The 18,799-nt window shown below is 50.7% G+C and overlaps 9 protein-coding genes across 9 annotated transcripts; 4 read left to right on the forward strand and 5 right to left on the reverse strand.

The window, feature by feature from the left end:
* Positions 1–121: 121 nt before the first annotated feature.
* On the reverse strand, positions 122–1,202 carry ALTATR162_LOCUS2083 (uncharacterized protein; the record flags this gene model as incomplete). The annotated part of the gene is made up of 3 exons (XM_043309685.1): positions 122–855; positions 904–1,031; positions 1,078–1,202. The coding sequence occupies 3 exons, from the start codon at positions 1,200–1,202 to the stop codon at positions 122–124; spliced, it is 987 nt and encodes a 328-aa protein (XP_043165620.1).
* A 654-nt stretch (positions 1,203–1,856) lies between these two features.
* Positions 1,857–2,770, forward strand: ALTATR162_LOCUS2084 (uncharacterized protein; the record flags this gene model as incomplete). Its single annotated transcript, XM_043309686.1, has 2 exons — positions 1,857–1,971; positions 2,025–2,770. 2 exons carry the CDS (start codon positions 1,857–1,859, stop codon positions 2,768–2,770), a joined length of 861 nt encoding a protein of 286 aa, XP_043165621.1.
* A 1,159-nt stretch (positions 2,771–3,929) lies between these two features.
* ALTATR162_LOCUS2085 (uncharacterized protein) lies at positions 3,930–4,622 on the forward strand (the record flags this gene model as incomplete). Its single annotated transcript, XM_043309687.1, has 1 exon — positions 3,930–4,622. The coding sequence occupies one exon, from the start codon at positions 3,930–3,932 to the stop codon at positions 4,620–4,622; it is 693 nt and encodes a 230-aa protein (XP_043165622.1).
* A 173-nt stretch (positions 4,623–4,795) lies between these two features.
* Positions 4,796–5,857, reverse strand: ALTATR162_LOCUS2086 (uncharacterized protein; the record flags this gene model as incomplete). Its single annotated transcript, XM_043309688.1, has 1 exon — positions 4,796–5,857. One exon carries the CDS (start codon positions 5,855–5,857, stop codon positions 4,796–4,798), a length of 1,062 nt encoding a protein of 353 aa, XP_043165623.1.
* A 1,087-nt stretch (positions 5,858–6,944) lies between these two features.
* Positions 6,945–9,058, forward strand: ALTATR162_LOCUS2087 (uncharacterized protein; the record flags this gene model as incomplete). The annotated part of the gene is made up of 3 exons (XM_043309689.1): positions 6,945–6,977; positions 7,029–7,233; positions 7,287–9,058. The coding sequence occupies 3 exons, from the start codon at positions 6,945–6,947 to the stop codon at positions 9,056–9,058; spliced, it is 2,010 nt and encodes a 669-aa protein (XP_043165624.1).
* Positions 9,059–9,608: 550 nt separating this feature from the next.
* Positions 9,609–10,367, forward strand: ALTATR162_LOCUS2088 (uncharacterized protein; the record flags this gene model as incomplete). Its single annotated transcript, XM_043309690.1, has 2 exons — positions 9,609–10,164; positions 10,228–10,367. 2 exons carry the CDS (start codon positions 9,609–9,611, stop codon positions 10,365–10,367), a joined length of 696 nt encoding a protein of 231 aa, XP_043165625.1.
* A 1,190-nt stretch (positions 10,368–11,557) lies between these two features.
* On the reverse strand, positions 11,558–14,505 carry ALTATR162_LOCUS2089 (uncharacterized protein; the record flags this gene model as incomplete). Its single annotated transcript, XM_043309691.1, has 7 exons — positions 11,558–11,719; positions 11,768–11,914; positions 11,965–12,510; positions 12,563–13,037; positions 13,085–13,622; positions 13,668–14,302; positions 14,372–14,505. The coding sequence occupies 7 exons, from the start codon at positions 14,503–14,505 to the stop codon at positions 11,558–11,560; spliced, it is 2,637 nt and encodes an 878-aa protein (XP_043165626.1).
* A 586-nt stretch (positions 14,506–15,091) lies between these two features.
* ALTATR162_LOCUS2090 (uncharacterized protein) lies at positions 15,092–15,555 on the reverse strand (the record flags this gene model as incomplete). The annotated part of the gene is made up of 2 exons (XM_043309692.1): positions 15,092–15,268; positions 15,313–15,555. 2 exons carry the CDS (start codon positions 15,553–15,555, stop codon positions 15,092–15,094), a joined length of 420 nt encoding a protein of 139 aa, XP_043165627.1.
* Positions 15,556–15,960: 405 nt separating this feature from the next.
* ALTATR162_LOCUS2091 (uncharacterized protein) lies at positions 15,961–18,412 on the reverse strand (the record flags this gene model as incomplete). Its single annotated transcript, XM_043309693.1, has 5 exons — positions 15,961–16,412; positions 17,303–17,460; positions 17,513–17,840; positions 17,891–18,069; positions 18,159–18,412. 5 exons carry the CDS (start codon positions 18,410–18,412, stop codon positions 15,961–15,963), a joined length of 1,371 nt encoding a protein of 456 aa, XP_043165628.1.
* Between the last annotated feature and the right edge of the window lie 387 nt (positions 18,413–18,799).

An 18,799-nucleotide genomic window follows, 5' to 3' on the forward strand; every position in this document is an offset into this window, starting at 1 on the left:
GGGATCTGGTTGGCTTATCGACAGATCCTCTATTGACTACAGAACAAATGAAAATATAACATACTCCGCCTCCTGCTTCGACATGGGTTAGCGTAAAAAAAAAGAAATTACGTCAACGCCATCACCCGAAGATTTTCCTTACGATGCCGCGCGGTCCTTGCTTATCTCCTTGGGAAACCTCAATACCCACGCCTCGGTCTTGAGCTGCTGATCGCTTACTCTCTTCCAGCTTGGCCCGCAGTTTTTGGGCTTCTTCTTCTTCCTCCTGCAACTCTCGCTGCAGCCTTTCTTCGCGTGCTTTCACTTCAGCCATGAGGACCAAGCCCGCACTCGTGCCTTCGGGTGTACGTGCAGGGTCCCTGAGCTCTAGCTCCAACATCAAAGGTGGAGCACGATGTTTGCTCAGCAGAGACATGATAATCGCTCTAGTCGAGTCGGTTGCCCCAGTATACCGCGCGTAATTAGAGCCTTTGTCCAGCATATCTCTCCAAACAATAGGATTATCGCCTTCTCTGAAAGCCAGCTCTCGCCGTTGGGCATCGATCGTTGGAGAACCGTCTGGCAGCGTATTCCACATCGTCGATACAATCGTCACGTGGGAGTAGAAATGTTCTCCACAGATAGATTGCAGCAAGTTGAGGTTCAGGCGCGACGTTCCAGTCAGACGACGTTCCTGTATGGGGTGAAGATATATTATACCTGCGATGTGGTGCTTGCCTTGGTGGAGAAACTCGGCGATCTCAGAAAGTATCTCCAACCCTGGTCTGATTGTGTCGTCGAAACCTGGCGTGTCGATGGCATCGACAGACTGGTTTAGGCTAACTTTCCATTCCCATGCACGGCAACTTTTGGTTTCTAGCTGGGGTTGGAGATTTGACTATAGGAGTGGGAATGAGGTCTTACCGGAAGTTATGTTGTGGCCGATGATCACAGGCGAGTCTGTGACTGTGGAAATGAACGACGACTTTCCAGCTCCTGTGGGGCCTAGCACAAGGACGCCGACCTTCTCTCTTGAAGTAACGGATTGTCTTCTGTTGCTGTCAACATGGATCATGTTCGTAGACCAGGAGCTCCTACTGAGATTCTAGATTGGCACCACTGTCCAGCGGCATCTCAGACAAGATGTTTTTCTGGGGTTCGCGCTCGAACCCTGATGGACCTACCATGGTAACTTTGCTGAGTTGCTTTGGATCCGCCGACATGTTAACGATGGATGGAGGTTTATAGGTAAGAAGCGACTCTGAAGCTTTGAGAAGCGTGGACACACAATGCTTGGATATTGAGCCCCTGTTACAGTTCAAAGCTATTACTTCATAGACGCTGTCGGTCAGGCTGCTTCACTTACCCACATAGCGTCTTCTTGCAGAGATAAGGTCTTGACCAGAAAGTCTAACAAGCTTCTCACCGGACAATGCAGTGAAGGATACGAACTGATAAGAGTGTCCTCGCCAATAGCGTCAGTTCCTACTAGCTTGTTTCTTGCAACCGGTGATATCCAGGGCGTGGGCTACGAGGCTGATGCCCCGTTACACCAATGAATAACGAACAACAGAGAACAGTGCCCAACCCCGCACTTTTTTAGGTATTATGAAACGCCTTGAGGTTCTTCGATAGGATGGCAGGATGTGGAAGGCTCATGCGTGTATGCCCAAATGTGCCGGATGCGGATTCACCTCGCAATTCTTGGGCAATCCGCTGTACTTAGAGTGTTGCGCGCTATCCAGACCATCATATGAACAACTCATACGACTGCATTGAAGCCGTCTGATACCATTGTAAATACCTCTGCGGCCATTGAAACGTTTATCGAACGCTCCATCTCAAGCTACCAAAAAGCGTCTCCTGAACCTACAATCATGAGCAATCCTCCTATCATTGCCGTCATTGGGGTGACTGGAGCTGGTAAATCGACATTCATCAATACCGCATCCGGCAAGAGTGATCATGGAGTAGGATATGGTATCGACTCATGTAGGTAAAGCACTACCAATCGTTTTGCCACTTGTTAGCTGACCAGCATTCAGTCACGCAGGTTGTGCAAACGTCGTCCGCTCTAGTCGACAATGCATGGGTCAATCTCATCGACACGCCAGGCTGGGATGACACGCACCGTACCGACACGGATATACTCACGCTTATAGGAGATCATCTAGGGAACTTGTTCGGCGCTGATCAGCTGTTACAGGGCGTGGTTCTGCTTCAGCCTATTACTGGCACACGCGTGTATGGCACCGAGCGCAAGCGAACCAGACTCTTCGAGAAGATCTGTGGAATGAGTGCGTTCCCTAACATTGTGATTGCCACAACCATGTGGAGTGACGTGGTCGATCAAGCTGCTGCCCACCAACGTGTTCAGGAAAGGATCGGATCACCGGAGTTCTGGGGTTCTATGGTTCAAGGTGGCGCTAGAGTCATGAAGCATGACAATACACAAGAGTCTGCTCTCACTATCATTAGGACGCTGCTTTCGAATCAAGCCCGCCCACTGCAGCTACAAACAGAGCTCGCGCAGGGCTATGACCTTGCGAACACGTCAGTGGGGGTTCAACTCACCGCAGATATAACGGCTATGGTCTTCACAGGTCAGAATCGAATAGAGGAGCTGGAAGAAGAAGTTCGAAGAACTGCTGCCGACAATGCTGCCCTAAGAGCTAAGCTACAAGGAGATATTAATGATCTCAACGACGAGGTGAAGAAACAGAAAGAGGAGATTGAGAAACTCAGGAGAAAAAAGGTGAGTGCCACAGGAATCTGCTCATCTACCTACTGACGCTGTCGAGAAGTGTGTGATCTTGTGAACAACGATCGATTAACCATGGGCGAGACCGTACAACGAAGAGGTACAAGCGCTTTTAGCCCAGACTGCTGTTCGCCTCTCTTTTGCACTTGTTATCGAACTTATATCTTGGTGGGCGGGATGGTTGTAATAGCTTTTGAATGTTCCGCCAGAGTGTTTGCAAGTGAGAGAACAACGAAGAGTAAATGCGGGATAGTCGCGAGGCAACATACTATCGAGGATCACTACAACGGAGAGTTTGCGATATGCTATGGTGCTTGCTGTACAATACGTGAATGTTGATAGCGCACCCTTTATGCCGTTGTTAGATGTATGAGGGTTGGTGCAAAGACTAGCGCTCCTGCGACGGCGCTGCTCTGAAGCACGTGATGTCGTGCGCTTCTTTCTAGACCTTGCCCGTCTTTCAACTTCAAACCTATACAAGCCGCCATGTGCAGATTGCTCAGCCAAAGTTTGATGACGAGCGACAGACACCAGCCTTCGGTCCCTTATCGACACACCATCGCGCCGCAACCCCAGTCTATTGGCGCGCGCTCCTCGCTTCCAGACAAGCTTACTTCTGCATCTGGCATGGTGTCGTGGACTTCAAACACCTGCTACCCGAGACATCCTTGCAACAAGCCATCTGAAACCTGCTGATTGGTTTCAAGCGCCGCCCGCCCATTCCTCCCCCAAATCCAACCATTGATAGTTTCCCGGTCTTGGGGCGTCGTTCGCAGGGTTAGGGGCGGACTTCGGACGCGTACCTTTTGGGTTCAAGGTGTCTCAGTGTGTAGCCGCTTGCGGGGGGCTTGACAGGATGGTTATAAGGTTGAGGGGCTCGCTGCTGCGTGAAATACGGTAAAAGCAATGTGAAGCAAGTCTGACAACTTGTGGACGGCGCGGTGTAACACTATTCTTATCCTTCGAGCGCGGGCCGCACAACACTTTCGTTCTCTTCTTGTTGACGACGACGCCATATTTACGCCGTAATTGGGGTCGAAGAGGATTACTATTGCACATTTCTGTCTGCCGTCCGTCGCTCTCCTTACGTCTATCGACTTCACTATCCGGCTGGCCCCTAAACACACAACACTAGGATTTTTGAGTCAATCAAACAGTCGACGCAGCAACGACCCTCAAACTGGTCAAGATGTTCGTCGCAACTATCAAACTCTTCTCATTCCTCATAAATCCCGAGTTCTGGACCAGAACTGGCTTCTTCGTCGGCTACACTCTCGCTTTCCTCCTCGTCCTAGAAGTCGTCCGTTTAGCAAGCACAGATGCCAACCGAAAGGAAGTGGAGAAACTCCTCGATGCGTATGCCGCGTCGAGAAACGATGTGCCAGTGAGAAGACGCCCAGAAGAAAATGAAGTGAAGAAGGTGGTGCAGGTATCCATTGACGAATTAGAGGATATGGAGAGAAGAAGTGTAGTGGCGGAGAAGGAAAGGACACAACAGCTACGAGAACAACGAGAGCGGACACGCACACCTAGCCCTGCAGTGGCTCGGACGCCGGAGTCCAAACACATCGAGGAGACGCGCAGACGTAGAGCGACATCTGCCTCCGACTCTCCTCACACCACCTTCCAATCACAATCACGTTCACACCCGCAGACGTCCTCCTCAAGTCCAACACGTCGTCTCAGGAAGCGTAGCGATACGCTCAACTCCTCCAGCAGCGCAGAGGCCAAGGGGACTGCCGTGCGGAGGCGCAGGGAAACCTCACCCACAGAGACTAAGACTCGGGAGTCTAGACATGCTAGTCCGACGCCCAGATCGAGAAGCAAAGAGGCGAAGACCTTAGGTGGCTCGTTAGGAAAGATGCTTAGGAGCAGGGGATGAAGCTGAGGGAGAACTCAAGGCGCATTCTAGTTGTGTGTTCGCGCTCATCAGTTACGACTTTACGAGCGATGTGTAAATATAAAATGTAAAACACTTGGGTATCTTATCGACATGATGCTCGCCTCCAAACCATGCTTCTTTTCTCCACCTTGAAACTCGACGATAGATTCAGGCTATACACCAGCCATGCCATTCATACCCCCAATCTCCTTTTCAAACACCTCGAAATCCACACCGTGGTCTTCAAACATCTTTTTGACCTTCTCGGCAGCTGCGATCTGTCGCTCTTGTGTGAAGCCACCGGGCGCATTACTTTCGTACTGGATGAGCTCAACCCATCTGAAGAACAAGCTCTCCTTGCCCATAGCCGTAAGTCTTTCTTTGAACTGTATGACCTTGTCCCTCGCTTCCGTTTCCGAGCCCTCGTCAAGCTTTGCACATTCCCAGACGGCCCACTGTCCATTGTCTGCCTCGGGGTCACCGACGTACACGAAGACGCTTTTGCGAAGGTGGTCAAGGGCAATATCCTTGCGATCAAGTAGTTGCGTCGCAGCGACCATACCGAAGAAATCCAGATCGAAATCGCCATCCATCAACAGGTATCCCGTCTTTTCTCTCAATCTCGTCTTGTCGACCGCAGGTAAAACTCTCGTTTTGAAGAAGGGGTTGTCTGCCCCAGCCCGGCCACTCCCACCTTCGGCTTCTCCGAGCAAGTCTTTGGCTCCCCACCCCCTGCTCACTCTCACGTATACCTCGTCGTCTCTGAAGCCCACGTTCCACCGCCAGCTCACTGGGTTGCCTGGCTGCTCTACGAAGAAGGTGTAGGGCCAGGGTGCCACGAAGCGAAACAGCAGGAAGTCCAGCATGAACATGACCATGCGTTTTCCTACCCTCCATATCAGGGATGCCCATGGTGTGGTAGCCCAGTATATGGTTGTGTCATTGTGGTTTCCGAGGACGGAGAGGATGATGGCCCAGTAGTGGGGTCCGATTGCGTATAGGCGCCATAGTACAAGCGCAAGGATCGTCGTGTTTAGGAGTACGGGGACGGCGAATATACGCCGTTTGAACCATGCTGGGTGCACGTCGACATGTGATATATATACGAGCGAGCGGTCGAAGGTGGAGAGGAGCGTCTCGAGTTCGGCTGGGGCGGCGCTGAAAGGCTGCGGGATGGCTTTCTTGGAGGTGGAGTTGGCGGGCTTGACTGCGCGCTGTTTGGATTTCGGTGGCATTATTAAAGACTACGAGATTGCGGAAACTATGACAGGGTTCAAAGGAAGCATTGGCCGATATTGGATGTGGTATGCGTTATTGTTGGGCATGACACGCAAAATCGAGTTCCGTCATCATCCCGAGAAGTTTCACCGCGCCGAAAATCCGGGGTAGCTGCCACCAGCCACACGACACCTCCCGATATCCATTTCCCCCATGTCAACTAACTACTACTCCTTTCCCCTGGCTTGAAATCGGACGAAATGACCCAGTTCGCTCCTTTATGCAGGTGTGAAACCACATCTCTCCAACACCTTTAGCTTTTCACATGCCACTTCTATTTCAGGACAAAAGCAGCATCGGTCTTTTGTTCTGTATAACGCCCGATGCACGCATCATTCACCACCGTGCCCCAGACGAGATCCCATTTTGGGTTCATCTGGTCGGAGCTCGTTTGACGTTTTCGCCGATCATCCACTCACGAAGGGACTTTTGCGGATCTCCGGCATCACTGAGGAGACCCGGTACTACCATCAGCCGTCGATAACGTCAACATAGCAGTGCCTTATTGAGGCACAGCAGAATTCGATCGTACTCAGGCAGTGCACTTGCTCAAGAGAAGGACGCCCTACATGTTGCGAGATGCAGCAACACCAGGACAACGTAGATAGGAGATCCGACGAGAAAAAGCATACTATGCGTTGAGAACAGCGGGGCGTTGGATCAGCAGAAAGATCGCTTGCGTACCACGGGTACGGTAAGTATCCACTCACCGAAGAAGCCGGAACCCCAATTTAGTGAAGGCGTTGTGCTGCAACATCCAAGCACGGCTGAGGATAGGCCGCTCACACCATATGGAACTACTGTCCGTCCAATTGGAAGCAACTATGAGATATTTACAGCATACTCGTCATCTAGTTTGCTTATCTGGGGCTACCAGTGTTCTGCCCTAAGCGATGCATACTACCGTCTAGACTGCAGCAGTCGCGTGGTCGTAGGGAACCTGATATACATCACCTCTTTCCCGCCTCCAAGGCAGCGCTTTTTGGTTCTCTCCAACCTCCTCTGCAGCAAACGTTTCACACGTCGAACATCAGACAGGCAAAGATGTCTTCGCAGCAAGGACCCCAGGGTCCTCCAGTAAGTGATGTCAACTCCAGCCACCTGATACGCACAACTAATCATGCCCAGTCTGGAGCATCTGGGCAACCCGGACGAGGTCCTCCGTACGCGCCTTTGAATGCCGGCTTGGGTGGAACACCAACGATTGTGCCTGACGTGCCACTTGCGGTCATTTTTCTTATCCTCTACCTCATCTTTGGTGTCATCCACATCAAGATCTTCAAGGGGAACAAGCATCGCGGGCACAAATTCATATTCAATGGCGCTATACTCGGTATGCTCTCTCCATATCCTTCGATTGGCATGGTCACGACTAACATGTCGCAGGTCTCTGCAAGATTCGGATCATTACCATGTCCCTACGGATAGCATGGTCCAATTATCCTAGGAACGTCGGACTTGCTATCGCAGCGAACATCTTCGTCTACATCGGCACCATCATCTTGTACGGTGTGAACTGGTTTTTCGTCCAGCGCATTGTACGCGCCCAGCACGCACGTCTAGGATGGTCAACACCGTACCGCATCTTCCATAGAGGCGGGCTTGTCTTGCTGATTGCTTCACTGCTCATGCTCGTCGTAAGCCAGATCTGGGGGTTCTTCACGCGCGACCAAAGCAAGCTCGATGCTTTTCACGTTTTGTTCGTCATCGCGCAGACGTACCTCACCATATTCTGCTTTGCACCGGTCGTTCTCGTCGGCATCTCCCTCCTCGTCCCACGAACAGAAGTCGAGAAGTTTGGTGCTGGTCGACTGAGATACAACATCATCATCCTGCTCATCTCCGTGTCCATCCTCTCGATTGGACAGATATTCCGTTGCGTTTTGGCCTGGATTCCTCCAACTCCATTGGTCGATGTCCAGCGCCATGCTATCGACTTGCCGTGGTACCTGACGAAGGGAAGCTTCTATTGCTTCAATTTCGTCACTGAGATCTTTGTGGTCATCATGTTTGCCGTTGTCCGTGTCGACTTACGCTTCTATGTGCCAAACGGAGCAAGGAAGTCAGGTGATTACTCGAGAAGTCACGTCGATTTGCACGATGAGAACGAGAAGAATCTGCCCATACCCGCGCCCGTTCTTCCTATCTCAATGATGCATCAGAACGACTCAAATCAGACACTGCACAGATATCAGTCGTCTGTGTTTGAGGATACACAGACACTGGCCGATTCGCTACAATACCCTCACTCAACACTAGAAGTGGATGACAAGACAGGCAGCTGGAAGGTCAAGCGTCTCTCAAGCGATTCCACGAGAAGTCGGCGTACTACCATTTCTTTCGCGACCTCATCTAGAACAACACTAAACGACAAGGCTCCGCGCGCCGAGGACAACGTGCCTCCGGTTCCTGAGCTCCCTGCTGAATGGCCACTACCAGCTTCTACCCCGCCGCCGAATGCAAGCTCCGTTCTGGAGCATACAAACCCGCCCTCGCGCCGCGCCACACCACAACGAGAGACCTATGAGCTTGAACATCACCAGTTGAATGAGTTCGATATAGGTGATGCGGTTACCGACGCCTTGGCCAAGTTGGAGATGAACAGTGAAAGACGCACACCCAACCTTTTGACACCTCCACCAAGATCTCACCGCAAATCGCCTGTACAGGCCTACACGCCCACTCTTCCCTCCAAAAGCGAAGGCCGTTCGCCGTCTCGAAGTGCCCGCAAGCGCGTTACCTTCCCACAGAAAGAGGTCATTCGCAGCCGGGCGAGCAGCGCTAATTCTCATGGTCGGAGAACTCCTGCTACAGAGAAGATACCTGAAATCCCTATCCAGAGGCCTGCGGAGTCGTCATTACCTAGACCCTCTCACCGGTCTGGTCCAACAAGAAGTCCCAGTTTGGAAATCATTTCCCTGCTGAACCACATGAGCAGCGATTCCACTCGCATCAGAGACGCATCGCTGCAGCGAACACGTGCCAGCTCAGTCGCAGGATCCGAGGAGCCTAAGACTCCTGTTTCCTGTACGATAACACGGCAGACAAGCTCAAAACACAGTTCTGACAATAGCTCGACGAGTTCCGATGCACGCGAAAAAGAACTGGCGAGGGAGGAATTCCGTCGTTTTAGCTCAGAAGCGCCGCACAGGTACTGATTGAGCAATGCCTACGAACTCATGACTTTCCTTAATCTCTAATGGTCATCCGTTGTATATCGACATTTGACTGGCGTCTCTAGCATGTTGTACCAATGGTACGCTACGCGCAAAGTGGTCCATACACCGTTCTACATTGAACGTTTCCCTATTGTATATACTTACAACTCAATTCTGAGAATTTCCTACACAACTATCTTAGGCGTTTAGTGTTATTCAATTGAAATTCCATTGCCGGCTGCCTAAGCGGCACGGCGCATTCCTTATATCCGCTCCGCTTTGCCATATCCACCTAATATTTCAGGCAACAACATTCTTGAAACCACCATTGGTCACCAGCAGTGAAAACCATCCGAAGTTATACAATAAGGTCAAACAATCACAGAAATGTATACATATATACAGCATTCTAGACGGAGCGGGATGTATCGATACATCCGGCGGGCACAATCAAAGTGTATAAAGTACCTAAAGACAGTGATGAGCATGCCAAACCACCAACCAGTACCACAACCTTCGATTCCAACTCGAACTTCCCAAGACTACCACAATGTCCTCCCCAAAGACTCCTCTTCGCGTCGGCGTTCTCTACGAGAGAACTCAGATGACTGATCTTGCAGGCCTCGACCTCCTCGGCAACCTAACCCCCCAAACGATCAACTTGGTCATAGAAATGAACCCCCAGCTCGCGTCCATGGCACCTTACGCTACCCCCATGGACTTTTTCTACATATCCTCCTCTATGGATCCTGCCCACGTCACCCCAGACATGTACGTGCGTCCTACACACACCTACGCAACGGCTCCACGCAATCTCGATATCCTGCTCCTTGGTGGCCCGAACCCGGCCACGGTCAAAGAAGAGAGTCTGGTATTTTTGAAGGAGGCAAGTAAGCAGACTAAAGTCATTCTTACGACGTGTACGGGGGCTATGTGGTTGGCGAGGAGTGGGGTATTGGAAGGAAAGAAGGCTACTACGAATAGGGTCATGTTGGGAATGGCTAGCAAGATGTTTCCGGGAACCGAGTGGATGGACCGTAGGTGGGTTGTTGATGAGGGGTGGTTTGATGGTGCGGAGATTTGGACCGCGGGTGGTGCAGGGTGTGGTAAGTCGTCTGTCTTTTGAGCTGAAGCTCGGAATTAGATAGCCTGTGCTAAGTGTGATATAGGCATCGATATGTTCATCGAGTACACGTACCAGAACTTCAATAAGAAGCTGGTGGAGCTTGGATGTGTGGGATTGGATTTCGATTTTGAAGGACGTACTTCTTTCTACAAGGGAGTGCTGCCTGATATGACTATGGCTTAGGCCTGTAAAGTAGCCATGTATTTCGAGTGTTCAAATGGTGAAAGAACTTCCTTGCACAGGAAGCTGATCTAGGGTATGAGATCGTTTCGAAAGAGCTCCTCAAAAATTTTAATCTCCACTTCTGTTTTACCACACAAGTGATCCCTTGCTCCTTTGATATGATTATTGCCAAACTGAGAGTCTGGGAAAAGACATGATTACCTGATATCGCTATTTACCAAGTCCAACCCAAAAACAAGTCCATCGGCTTCATTGACGGTTGTTTTTGAGAAATAAAATGGTGATTTGGTGGAGGAATGAAGAGGAGCGAAAGGTTGAGTGGATTTTCTACTTTCTCCCGTTACGCCATGTAGCATCATATTGACCCACTACTGTCTTTACCCATCGTCTCCGGTGTAATTATGGTAGACTCAGGCAACTCTTCATTTTCGGGCGTCCTTTCATACATAATTTGACCACATCGTGTGAAGTAAATGCGGTTTCGAGTCCACATGACAAACCAACATCCGCTCTTTTTGCAAGTCTACGTTCAGTACAAACATTACTGACTGAAATGAACAAAAGAGAGGGAAAAAACTCCATGCATGAACTGTAGCTTCTTCTCAGAAATAGAAAGTCTCTGCACATGGTTTTCTCGTTTAAGCTTTGAGGGGCAGAATGCGAGCGGGCAGCAAAAAAAGCCATAAGCATGTTGTGTCCGAATTTCCAAAATACCACCCACAGGGTACTATTGAGCGGGCTCTCTCTGTCTTAGATATATAAACAGGGAAGTACGGATTATAGAAGATTTCTCTTTGCCAGGCAGGAGATGAGGCGGTTTGTTCGCACGTCGAGCGTTCCATAGGCCCATAAACAGTATTAATTGTCTTTTTAGTCAGAAAGGTCCATTACAAAACTTCAAACTCATAACAGTGCTTGTCTTGGCTTTTGAATCTTAGTAGTATATACCTCCTAGACAAACGGCGGGTACTATACATGATCCGATGATGCTGATCATCATCATTCTCCTCGGAAGCGGTCGTAAAAACATTCGGCACACGCGTCCTGCACCATCACATATTCGATTTCATTAACATTCTCGATTTCCTCATGCTATGTATTTGGTATACGAGCGTGCAATATCCTTGTCCATCTAGTCGTACAAGGAGTTCCAACTCAAAACAGGCGCCACATCTCCTTTTCTACCAACATTACTTCGGTGCCGTGACCACGCCTTCGTACTCTCGACTCGCTATGTAATCCAGGGTGCGCTGGAAGTGTTTCCTTGGGTTCTCTAGCGAAGAAGCATTCTCGTTGGATTGTAGGTTTGAGTGAATAAGCTCAATAAGACCGTTGAGGTATTTCGTCGTAACCTGATTACTATTAGGGACATTCATGGAAGGCGGGAAACCACCACTTACAGCATCGTTCTCTTGGTCGAAGTAGTACACGTATCTGTTTAATATTTCAACAAAGAGCTCGACAGAGACTGCAGCGTCCATGCATGCATCAGCGACACGGAGAGCACGCTGTAAGCACTCGAGCACGCGCTTGCCATCACGGTAAAGCTATAGCTGTTAGTATTGGCCTTATCCAAAGTGGGATTGAATTCGCTCACCGTCTTTGGGTCCTCCTCGCCCAGCGCCCTGATCTCAGTCGCCCACCACAGGTGACTTGCAAGGTACACTGCACGACACTGATCTGGTTTCTTGAGCAGCTTGCTTCCGTGTAACGCGCACTTCGTAATCAGAGTATCGTAGTTCTCCTTGCCGAAATTCCTCGTCGTATGCAGGCCATTTGCAATGACGCATACGGCCTGGAATTGCGCTCTTGAGTCGCTGATCGCTTCCTCGTATATCGTGAACGCCTGCGCGAAGAATTCGTACGCGACCTCTTCGAAACCATTCTGGTCTGCGACTTGACCACATGCGATGAAGAGACGGAGGGAGAGGTCTGCGGAGCCCGTGACGCGGGTGTAAAGCGTCGATAGGGTGTTGTGCATGAACTTGTAAAGAGCGGATGATTGCGATTGCCAGTTGTCTTCGAAGTGTTCGCGCTTCTTGTATTGTCGCGCGAGCTTGAGAGATGCTGTGATAATCGCGGGAGATGTGTACTTGACGCGCTCATTTCCTTCGGCGAAGGACTTCCGTGCGGCTTGGAGGAGCTGCAAACATTATTAGCATATATATATATATTTGACTGTCGATTCCACTCACCTTAAACTGGATATCGTTGTCCTTGCCGCGGATGAGATGTACTATCCGTGCGAGCCATCCTTGCTCCTCTATTGTTTCCTCTGTCTCTTGTGCCCGTCTTTGGATTGGTCCACCTGGGTATCCTTGCGCTTGCTGTATGCCTTCGCGAATGAGGACCTTTAGGATCTCCAGCACACTTTCGAGGTTCTCTACAGATGTAATATAGGTTTGATTTCGCATCAGACTCCTTGCAACTTCGCCGGCCACAGCTCTCCGAGTCGGATATGGTTGTGAGTGTAGAAGAGGGATGAAGTTCGGTAATGCGAGCGCGGTGAAGAGAGAGATGTATGTCTTGATTGGCGAAAGCAGGAGACTGAGGATCTGGCTTTGGGTGGCTTGAGAGTGTAGATCGGCACTGTTTTGGTACTCGGCGACCTTTTGGTTTGCGAAGGTCAGGACTTGGTCGATGTAGTCCAATCGCTCAGGGTAGATGTTCCTATTCATGTTAGCACAGTTCTTGTCGGAAGTGTTCGCAGAACATACAAGGCAAGGTTTGCCAGAGACACCAGTAATCCGATTGTGTCCTGTATTGGCAACCGCTGCATCTTGACCAACGTCTGTACCTGCTCGTGGAAGATCTCGAACAGCTTGACGTTGTTCGGTATGCCGCGTCTCTTTTCAATGTCACCGTCGGTTTCAGTCGCTTGGTTCTCTTCATTCTCAGTAGAGGCATCCGCTGGTTTTGAGGGTTCCTCGGAAGCTTCTTCTGTGTCTGGTTGCGCGTCCGAGGTCTCTGCTGCGTCTCCGTTGTGCTGCGCTGGCGCTGGCTCTGGTTCGGCTGCCTTCTTTTCCTTTGCTATGCGCATTTGTTCCATAAGCTGTGCTATCGACTCCTCTTCCGTCTTCTTGCGCTGTTCTGGGCTTTCGGATTCGGCTTCTCTTTGCGCGTATGACGATAACCGGTCCATGAGGCCCACGACGATGGCTTTGACGTTTACATGTGGGTTCAAGCGTGCAACGGCGGAGAGGAACTGGTCGAGAGTGTGTAGGTGGAATTCGTCGGGGAATACCTGGGTCACAACTGCTACGTGTTAGGGGTTTCCAGATGTCGGCAATCAATACATACCCTCTAGTAGGTATTCCTGCGCCAGAACATCTCGACATTGCACAATCTGTTCTAACAGAGGGTTCAGGATCTTCTTGTAGTTCTCCAAGTCGACCAGCTGGCTGAGCCTGACCAAGTTGCTTCCCACGAGAAGTTGCAGTTCCTGTCGCTCCTTGGTCCGCTGCTCGCGCTCCCTAGAATGTCCCTGATGTTGCAGTCGCACCCACAACTTGTTCATCTCCACGAAGTTGGTCAGGATGAAGCTGATGGAGTCCTGGAGATTGCCCTCAGGGCCCTCGCTGTCACCGGATGGTAGGCAGTCGCGTGCCTGACCCGCCAGATAGTACCGCAGAAACAGACCGCGAATAGGGTGTTGGACTCCGCGACTCATCTCCATCATGTCCTTCATGATCTCCTTGACGGGCGCATCCTCAATGGCCATGTAGACAGTGCCGACGGTGACCATGAGGTACAGGCGAGGAATAATGTTTCCGGCATACTGGACGAGTTCGTATAGGTCGGCGAGGTGGTTTACAGGGTGGTTCTCGCGGAGGTAGACGGCCAGATGGCGGAGGGCATCGAAGACGGCCATATAGAGCTCATAGTACTGCTTCGGGCCGAGGCTGCTAGTCCGCAGTTCGGAAACGAGTGTAGAACTGTGCATTGGAGTCATTAGCACTACAGCGCGTAGCCAGAACTGCTCTTATATCATGCCATGCGCGTACCTGCACTTGAGCGCATCCATCAACTTGCCCGGCGTCTCGAGACACCGCCGCATGAGCATCGTCTGCTGGCGCACCACGGCGAGGGCATCTTCAAGCAGACGAGCTTGATCTTCTACGGGGGGCGGCGACGCCATTGTGTGCGAGAGAAGCGGATCGTCCGGGGTTGTGGAGAGCTGGTCGTGGTGCATAGGCGCCGCCGCCTTGGGCGTAACCGTTCGCCAAGCACGCAGGGATGGGAGCTTCTCCTTCGAGCTGCGTCATCAATGGTCAGCCATCACGCTTCCATCTCAAAACTTGGGCTTGTTCATGAATCTATTATCTAATCTAGTTGTACATATCTATTCGTCCCGAAGACGCGTCTAATCATCCTACTTTCAATCGTCGCTGCCATATGCAGGCTTCCAACCATTACTCGTATATGTCGTAAAACACAGTGAAACAAAAGAACAGGCGAATCGAACCAGTCTACCACCCATGCGAAAGAAGAGAAGGAAGGCTCCGTTTGAGATACCTCACGATCATGCCTTCTGGAAAGGTGCGAGAGGACAAGCTCATACAGCCAGCTATGGAGCCGCGGTAACAGCTGCAACGGCCTCGAAAGTCTTCACACGGTAATACGTGTGCCACATGCCATCATCGTAGTACTCGGTAGGGCCGTCGTCTTTCGATACCGTGACTGTGACGAAGATTGGCTTTGGTGTCTCGATTGGCGTCTGGATGCTACTTGAAGCCAAGCTCGAGATGGTTGGTGTTGCGATCGATGTTGATGAAGGTACCGACGGGCTGGGAGTTGACAAAGATTCGACTCGTGACGAAGTCGAAGTCGTTGTTGGTGCGGGTGTTGACGAGGATGATGTTGGCGTCGACGAAGACGAGGACTTTGATGCGCTGCTCGAGCTGCAGCTAGTTGTCGATACTGGCGCCGGCTGAGGCTTGACTACAGTCGCAGTGACTTCTTCGGTCACTGTCTCTCCCGGTCCGACGACTTCGACAGTCTTCGTCGTCTCGATCACCGAAGTGGCTGTTGCAGGTACTGGTGTTGATGAATCTCCGCCAACGTTGACAACCGAATAGGTCTTGTCGCGTGGGACGACATTGCGCGGTTTTGATGAGTCGAAAGGCCGTCCAGTAACCAATGTCGAAAACAGAGCGGCCAAAGCCAGAGTCTGAGCGTTGAAAAGCATAGTCTCGAGAGTATCAAGGAGGTTTATTGACTGTCCAGCGCCGTTAATAGTCGTGTACACGTGGTGAGCACGGGTTCGGTGTTGGTATGCGCTGGCAGAGAACAATGTGGGAACTGCGTTGTAGGTACCCGTTTATTAGATCCATAGTAGCTGCCGTCGTATTGCGTAATTTCTCGAAGGCTGGAAATGTGGTGGTTGGGCGATGGCTGGTGACGCACGGACCATCTTCGACGCGACTTGGAGGTCACAAACGCGACCGGCTGGAACCATCCACAACTTCTGCCACCACAGTATTCCTTGGAACTGGCCGCTCCGCCCGAAGCATGTTTCTATCAGCCTTGATATCGCATTGCTGTATCAGTACGGCAACATGGGTAAACTTTCAGCATTAAGACAAAAACTTATTCAGCGCCTATCAACACCTCCATCCTGGGCATTCCCTGACATTTCCTGTGGCGGGCACTGCCTGTAACTCAACGGCATTTCCTGAGCATCATGCGTTCCTTGCGCTTCTACTATCGGACCATCTTGGAACTGACTACCGTATGGATGCGCATTCATCTCCTGGGACTGGTACGGTTTGTTTTGAGCCTCGACCTCAGTCATGTATGCCAGCCCGTCCACTTCTTCGCCCTGCCTCATCCACGACTGCGGCGGATTCTTCTGTTGCATCTTCGGCTGCAACACATCGGCCTGTGTCTGTGCCTGTTGGTTTATCTGTCGAGTTCGTTTCTTGCTGTGTCGTCGAAATGCCCAAATAGCCAGGCCAGCAAAGAGGAGGAACAACCCTACTCCAACTCCCACACCTATGCCGATTGTTCTCTGCTGCGCATCTACAGCCTTGTCTACACTATTATCTAGACTAATAGTCAGTTGGGTTTTACAGTTGTGATTCAACCAGGAAAGGGCTCACTAAAGGTGTCTTCCGGAGTGGAAGTCCCTATTGTTGAGGTTAGATGTTTGGCTGCGAGATAGTGCAGCAACATGTACTAACCAAATGGACTAGTCGGATTAGACGTGCCGCAAACGTAATTGCCAGATGAATCTTTTTCGCAATCTGAAAAATCTATTGAAGTTGGGAAGGACATGATGGCATGTGAGATCTTGAGATACAAACTCTGCACTAACGTGTGCAGACAGACTCTGTGTTAAATGGGATATCAATAGGCACTACCGATACATGCGAGGTGAGCGAATTTTTCTACTTATATCACAACCTAGTGATGGTATTCCAAGGCCATGTCCATCTTCCTCATGATCGCGTAGCACCCGGCTAACTCCTCCAGGTATAGCTCATGTGCTCCAGGAACCGCCCCGCTCAACGGTAGGGCTGATTGGCAAACTCACAGAGTGCCAAGTACGCACAGCCTCGTCAGAGTGGCTTCCAACCGGACGCCTAATGTGGCAGGAAGATCAATATCCTCTTTTGGGGGATGCGACAATGATCACTTTCAGGATTTCCGCCTTGTGCTACGGAAAATCGGATCTATCCCTACGCTATACCAGTCATTACTCTCGCGTCGTCCGAGATCCATCGACAGTGGCGACAGCGGCAATGCAACAATTCGCAAAAGTTACATAGCTGCCTTCTAAATGCATACGATGATTCGTGTATTGTTATTCGTTAAAACTGTGCGGGTACCTCCCTGGGTACATGGATCTATTACCTCACAACACAAGAAAACACGGGCTTCTCTACTCATCGACCGAACCTATTCAGCCGGCTTTGCCTGCCCGTTCGCCATACTCGGCTTCGGGTTTCCCTCGAAGCTCTTTGCATGTTTCCAGCCCTCTGCCAAAGAGTTCGCAAAGAGTCGCGTAGTACCCCAAACATCAAACTGCACAGCAATTGCTCGCATACCTGTCTGAATAGCCATCGGTACCTGGTCTAGTCCCAGAACACCACTAGTCATCTATTAGCTACCTTGTTCAGGGTCGAAAAGGATGATAGACTTACCCAAAAACAGGAAGATCATGCTTCGCAGCTGCAGCACTAAACTTCCCCATCGCCTCAAAGAATCTAGGATCAGGGTTTCCCTTCAAGAACCCATCGATATCCATACCAGCTTCAATCATGTAATCTCCAGGACCGAACATAAGACCAGAGATACCTTCTACGGCAGCAATCTCCTCGGCGTTCTCAACACCCTTGATAGATTCGATTTGCGGAATGAGGCAGACGTGGTTGTTGGCTGTCTGAACGTTATAGGGGTCGTTGGGGTAGAGAGATGTTGTCATTCCAGGGGTGAAGGTCCATGGGCTGAATGAACGGTGGCCTTTGCCGCCTAGAAAAGCGCATCAGTATGGTCAAATTCAAGAGAAGAGAGAAACAAACCGCCAAAGTACATCTCCTTCATGAAGTCCTTGACTTCTTGGGCACTCTCAACATGCGGGATGACGATTCCGGCGCACCCTGCATCGAGTGCTGTTGTGAGACTGAGTTCATCATGCTTGGGCACACGGCAGATGACCATTGATTTGCCCTCCGAGTGATGCTGCGCGGCGTGGATGCAACTTCACCACATCAGTTAGCGCAATGCTCTCGTGTATTTTCAGCACCTCAACCCCTTCCCGTCGTTGACCGGCTTCTGGAGAAAACTTACTCATGTAATGTTAACCGGTTGTACATTCCATGTTCGACATCCATCCAGATGAAATCCGGCTTCGAGGATGCGATCAACTTGGTCATGAAGGTACTTGGGATGCCTTGTGCGATACCCATGAGACTCTTACTCGCATCAGCCTGAGCGTCTTTGAGCGCTTGCCTGAGATTTGCAGGCTGGGTGAGCATAGCGGCGCGATAAGGTGCTTTGGTGTGGAGCTCGGGCTGCTCGCTGTAGGGCTTGAAGTCTGCCATCTTGAACAGTGTTCTGAACCTAGCGGAGGTGGGAGATGGTGGAAGTGTAGTACTCGTAAGAACAATACGATTGTATGAGGCGTTGAAGGATTAAGTTTCGGTGTTCCTGTCAGATGCTGGCTTTGATGTGAAAGTAACAGTCTCAGTATTTATACAAATTTAGTATCTCTGCGGATCGTGTTGTAGAAGAGTAAGCGGTAGTACTGGGCAATCTTACCTGCATGTTTCGGCATGACCACGACGGCTGCCTCGATAAAGCGTGTACTCTCCTGGTCAGTTACAAATCGCAGAGGATGACGGTGGCCTCGTTTGCTTAGTGCTTATTACCTACCACATTTCACGCTGGTCGTCGTATGCTCTACTCTAGGCGAAGGGTATCAAAGTCTT

This window comes from Alternaria atra, assembly GCF_907166805.1.
Source record: "Alternaria atra isolate CS162 genome assembly, contig: 21, whole genome shotgun sequence".
NCBI classification, from domain to species: Eukaryota; Fungi; Ascomycota; class Dothideomycetes; order Pleosporales; family Pleosporaceae; genus Alternaria; species Alternaria atra.